We start from the raw sequence: 6,191 nt of genomic DNA, 5'->3' as shown, positions 1-6,191 counted from the left end.
AGGAGAAACTGGCTCAAGTGTCCGCTTGGATCATGCTGTAAAAATCCACCCATGGAAAATTCATCTCACATTTGACAAGCACAAAATTCTGGTATTTCTAATTATCTGCAACTCATTTGTCATTAAACATACTTTTATCTAAATTGCACTTTACAGAGGCAACCCACTTGCAGTTTTTCTCAAAAGGTCACACCTCGCACAACCTTTCAGCTCATTTACTAGCTTTAAACATCACACTAAACTAAGGTTTTAAGTGAGACCACAATTTACATGTGAATGATGTGTCCTCTGCATGAACCCGTGTCAAATGTCCTCATCGCTGAGCTCATCGGTGACTCACCGCACACTTCGCGCGGAGAGCAGCGCGTCTTCTCATGGCGTCCGTGAACACACGCTGAACTTTGTACAACTCTCAGAAAGACCTCACGACGCAACCATGTAAGTTTACACAGTTTATAAAGACCGAATATCGTATTTAAAAGACTTGGGCGTAGTGCCAATACAAACGTTCCCTTTGGATAAACAAACTTAGTGTTTTTCATTGCTGTTCACTTGCAGACCGTCAGTGTAGTTTACTTCACATTCCCTTCAGAAGTGAAAACGGTCAGTTGTCGCGAATAACGCGGATTATTTGCGTTATTTAGTAAGAAAATATCGCGTTTCTTTTGTGCTTTCGCATCTTTTTTGTTAATTAAACATTATTTCACAACCTCTGATGTAGTTTTGATAATGAGATGTTCCTGTTCAGTAATGAAAGATAACGTGCGCGAGTCTGGACTGCCTCAAAATCTTTTTAATATATAATTACATTGAACATGTTTACACAGAACATGTTATGACATATTTTGTTTGGTTATAACCGCCTAAATGTCTTATTATAATATTTAGTTAAAGAGAATGTTTATATAAATAAACATTATGGTTTCAATATAGCCTAATATCGAATTAACACAAATATGACCCTTAATTCGATTAATATTATATTTGTAACACTATTTTTGTTATTATTTTGTCATTTCTGAATGCCAGCATTCGTTTTTAATGATCATTATATGTAGTTGAATATATTTATATTATATTTTAGTTATTTTAGTTAGTTTTTCATGATCATTATATTTAACTGAATATTATAAAAAATATTGTGCTATATTAATATAATATTGAAATAATAAAAGTGGTACTTTTGATTAATATTATTATAATACTGTTTTGTTATTAATTTGTGATTTCTGTAATTTATTGTTTCTTATTTTGTTTAGATTTTTACCATTATAATATAATATAATATAATATTGACCACACTGCCATACAATTGGTGTTACAGAAAATCCTGAAAGCCCATTTTTGTGATTCCTGAATGCCAGCATAATTGTTTTATGAATATTATGTTTAGTTGAATATAATAATTATATAAATAATTATTGTTATTATATGAATATAACGTTTAATTAATAAAAATGTTACATTTGATTAATAGTGTTGTTAATACTATTTTGTTATTATTTTGTAATTTTCTGTAATTGAATTCTGTAATAAAATTTTTTAAAGGTATCTTTTACATTTTTAAAAAGATATAAAAATTATATATAATATAATGTAATATATATATATATATATATATATAATATAAAAATATAATATAATATAATGTAATATAAAGAATGTCCTTTTTACGGTTCACCATGACAGCCCTAGGTTTTTTGTGCTATTATAATGATTTTATTTATTTTTTGTTTTTATTATACCATATTTTTGACAGTGTCTGAAAGCATTTGACCCATTTCCACAGGTTAGGGACGAGTTCTATAAAGGTTTTATTGCTGGCAGTTGCAGTTGGTGTGTATCTCATTCCCTCCCATATCGATCCCGAGCCGTACATGTGAGTCTCGTTGCAAATCTTGTAGTGAACTGATCTCCAAAGAGATTTCAGTGACGTTTTTTGTCACGCTGATGTATGTTTTCCAGATTCGAGGGCCCCCCGCCTGCTCTGGACGGCCCTCTGGCAGTAAACACACGATTACAGAGAGGTCGACAACTGTTTTCTGGTCAACTCAAAGGCCCGGAGTCTTTCACAGCTGACCAGAAAGGTGAGCCTGGTCTTGTGCTTTTGTCAGTTTGATTTGAGAAATGCAGTCAGGTTTCATCTCTTCACTGTATCTCTCTCTGAAGGAAACATCTACACTGGCACCGTCGACGGGAAGCTGTGGAGAATCAGCAATGAATCCCTCACTTTCATCACTCAGATGGGCCGAAACATCCCTGAATGTGGTAAATCCACAAACTGCTTGTGCATTTCTAGCTGAATCCTAGCAGCTTCATTGTGTAAGGCACTTCATGCGGCTGGATGAATATGTATCGGCTGTCACGGAGGCGTTTGCTGGAAAAACCCAATGGTCCGTGTGTCTCGCTGCCATCACACATTAGACATGCTGAAGTGATTCACACAGACTCAAGTGTTGTTTTCTCAAAGCCTTGGCTGTTCAAAAGAGTCTTGAATGCAGATGTCTTCATTAGAGCATAACTTATGATTCTTAGTAGGCTCTCATTCCTTATGTTGTGGTTTATACACGTTTGATGCCTCTATTATTTTACTGTATTTGAAATAATCATTATGTGGGTAAAGGTGTTCTTTGGTGAGTCACAAGCAGAATGCAAACTGTGTCTGTCAGTTAGCAGATACTCTGGTTTCCTGGTACAGGCGTCTGTTATCGTGCTATATTTGCATGTTGTTGTTCATATAGGCACGAGTACAGACTATGAGCCAGTATGTGGTCGTCCACATGGTCTGCGACTGGACCGAGATGGACAGCTTATTGTGGCCGACTCTTATCAGGGGCTGTTCAAGGTTGACGCTTGGACTGGAGAGAAGACGTTGCTACATTCCAGCACAGAGGGTAAACCTTTGAGTCTCAAAAAAGGAGCTTTGCACAACAATGTGGTTGCTTTGATCAGTTTCATAATCATTGAAACATCAATGATTATCATCTTGCCAATTTACTATATAGTTGCTTCTTTCTTTATATTTTTATACGAAAAGGTAAAAAGATTTTTGCCTCACTAAAATTTTTAAAAAGAGCATCATATTTACATAACCCTGTCACATTCCTCCTACAAGGAGCTGATGGGATTCCCTTTGGCTTTCTGAACGGTCTGGAGATTTCTAAAAATGGAAGGGTGTTTTTCACGGACTCCAGCAGTAAATGGGGAAGACGTCACGTCCGTTACGAGGTGAGCGAGGGACAGCAGAACATATCGTACTTCATTCAGTTTAATTAAATGTAAGCGCAGTCAATTCACGTGCACTAAAGGCCGCTTCTCTCTGCAGGTGTTGGAGACAAACCGTCTGGGTCGCCTTCTCTCGTTTGACCCTGTGACCGGCCGTGTTCGGACGTTGTTGGATTCTCTCTACATGCCTAATGGCTTTGCCTTCTCACCTGATGAGGACTTCCTGCTTCTGGCTGAGACCAGTGTCGCACATATTATTAAGTAAGAGCTCAAGTGCAGCTTTGAATTTGTTCATATATCAGGATGGTAGAGTATCGTGAGGAAGACTTTCTCCCTGCTTCTCAGGTTCTGGTTGAAAGGACCTAAAGCGGGCACCAAGGAGGTTGTCCTGAACAACATGATGGGTTACCCTGATAACATCCGCCTCAGTGACCGCGGCACGTTTTTAGTGGGCGTAACCACTGTTTGATTCCGCGGACGGCTTTTCCCACCGTTCTTGGATCTGATTGGTCCGTATCCTGCTCTTAAAAGCTTCATAGTGAAGGTGGGTAAATCTTAAATATGTGGGGTTCAGAGTTATTTTAGTATCACTGAGTTACTATTGTAGTTTTTATTCATATTTTGATATTTACTTTATTTCAGCTAACTTTTTTTTTGTTAATTATAATAATAACCCAGGTGAGATTTCTCGTTTTCATTTTAGTCATTTTGTTTGATTGTTTTTTTAATGTCTATTTAGTTTATCATTTTTATTTCTGTTTTTGTTTTGAGTTATTTTAGTACTTCAAGTTTAACTAAATGGCAATGAAAAATGTTACCTTGGCAGCTAGCTGAAATAAAATATATAATAAAATAAAACAGTTATGTTTGTTATATTTTATTTTATTTGAATTAGTATTTATTTTATATCGGGTCATTTTTATGATTTTAGTTTTAGTTAACTATAATAATTCTGCATTACTAAATAATTGTACTTATTATTTTGTTTATAATTTTGATTATGCATAACTAAATAAAGTTGTTTTTGTAATTTTTTTTTATTATTTTGTGTTTTATGTCTATTTATACCCGTGTCTATTTAGTTTGTCATTTATATACATTTATTATAATGTATATAATAGTTTGTATTTTAGTTTGTTATTTTAGTACATCAAGTTAACCAATAGTAAATAAAAAAAATATTGCCTTGTTAACTGGCAAAGATTAAACATAAAACAGTACTTTTTAATATTTTATTTCATGTAACAATTTTTGAATGGTTTTATTGTTAGAAGTGATATACGTGGAATCTCTTGCAGCTCGTTCGTCTCAGCTGGTACAATGTTCTGCTGCCCAAGTACGGCTTGATTCTGGAGCTGGGGCCTGACGGAGAGGTGATCGACAGCCTCCACGACCCCACAGGCAGCCTCACGTGGGCCGTCAGCGATGTCTTCCAGCAGGGGACGCACTACTATCTGGGCAGCACTGACCTGCCGTTCCTGCCTGTGCTGGAGGAGTGGAGCTGACCCTCTGAGACGCTTACAGGTGGACTCACACATGGGAAAACTGCGACTTTCGATAGCCTTTCATGGCGAACGTAAAATAACTTCATTTTAAAAATGCACTGCAGTCTTGTGAAGAAGCTACGTGTGGTTCTAACTGAATACTGTGACTTTAAGTCTAGTTAAGCTGTTATAATTGGTCTAACACAGATGTTTTAACTGTATTAGTGCCACATTCTGTTTTGTTTTATGAAGTTTTTCTGAACTGCAAAAAGCACTGGTCAACATGTGCACTAGAAATGGAAGATATGAACATTTTGAATAGCTGTTCCCAATAAAAAAAAAATATATTATGCTAATGTAATGCAAAAGACAGAAATAACATGTTGCACTATTCAATGGCAATGAACTTTGAAGCAAAAACTCAAATATTAAAAATGTATGTAGAGTTAATATACAGATCAGAACAGCATTGCAATTAGATTATATATATTAAATAAAAATATTCAAAAATATATATTGCAATGATAGTATATGTAATATTTAAGTACTATAATACATTAAATGTTAATATAAATAATAAAAAACTTTTAAAATAATTTAAGCAATATATATCACATAATTAAAAATATGTACTGTAATAAGAATATATATATAAATACAATAATCACAGTTGTATGCCGTGTCTATGGTCCTGTTTATTCTCTCTATATTTTGTTTAAAAAGACTTTTACAATTATTTAACTAATAATAAATTTAGCTGAATAAATGTTATAAAATTAAGGAAAAAAAAAACACTGCAACAAAAATGATTTCAGAATGCTTTTATCAATCAAACACACAAGACAAAAGTCCACACCAACCATTGCAATGCTACTAACAAATATAATGAAAGAATTATGTGCAAAACATCATTAAACATGTCAGGCATGTTTATCACAGACTGGAAAGTGCTTCACTGAACGGATATATTGAAGTATTGTCAGAAAGATCTGCTTATGCCTGTCTGCCGCCTCTCAGATCACTTTGGGTGATTTGAGATATTGCCAGTCACAGCAGAAGATTGATGAACGTTAGGTAGTAGTCTGAAAGTAAAACAGTCCCTTATCACCACAAGTTTGGGTTGCAATAATGAAATGCTAAATACTTAGTTAGTGAATCTATTATTTGTATAATTCAAGTGAAATGTCTGTCCAAACACAGATTGTGTGCTGCCATACGCAAGTGACAGGAACTGAAAAAGTGAGAGAATATTTTTATATAATAAGGTATATTGTGCATTAAAAAATACTGTAGTTCATTTCATATGTAAGCCTATTTCTGCTATGGGATAAAATATAAACAAAAATGGTAATCGCAACTTTTAATCTCACAATTCGGACTTCAGAATTTGAAAATCAGAATTGCAAGATATAAACTCACAATTCTGAGCAAAAAAGTCCATTTATAACTCGCTGTTATTATATATAAAGTTGCAATTCTGAG

General features: G+C 34.4%; 1 protein-coding gene across 1 annotated transcript; it reads left to right on the top strand.

Annotated features, from left to right (window-relative positions):
* Window positions 1-279: 279 nt before the first annotated feature.
* On the top strand, window positions 280-5,178 carry LOC107658744 (adipocyte plasma membrane-associated protein). Its single transcript, XM_016447393.1, is given in 10 exon segments — window positions 280-371; window positions 373-438; window positions 1,790-1,879; window positions 1,966-2,087; window positions 2,170-2,268; window positions 2,742-2,894; window positions 3,116-3,228; window positions 3,326-3,486; window positions 3,571-3,769; window positions 4,524-5,178. Coding segments are annotated over 10 exon segments (1,302 nt in total). The 3' UTR covers window positions 4,731-5,178.
* The last annotated feature ends 1,013 nt before the right edge of the window (window positions 5,179-6,191 follow it).

Source organism: Sinocyclocheilus anshuiensis, unplaced genomic scaffold, assembly GCF_001515605.1.
Source record: "Sinocyclocheilus anshuiensis isolate Anshui unplaced genomic scaffold, SAMN03320099.WGS_v1.1 scaffold283, whole genome shotgun sequence".
NCBI lineage: Eukaryota > Metazoa > Chordata > Actinopteri > Cypriniformes > Cyprinidae > Sinocyclocheilus > Sinocyclocheilus anshuiensis.
Note: the sequence above shows the minus strand (reverse complement) of the source record. Positions and strands in the feature narration are given on the sequence as shown.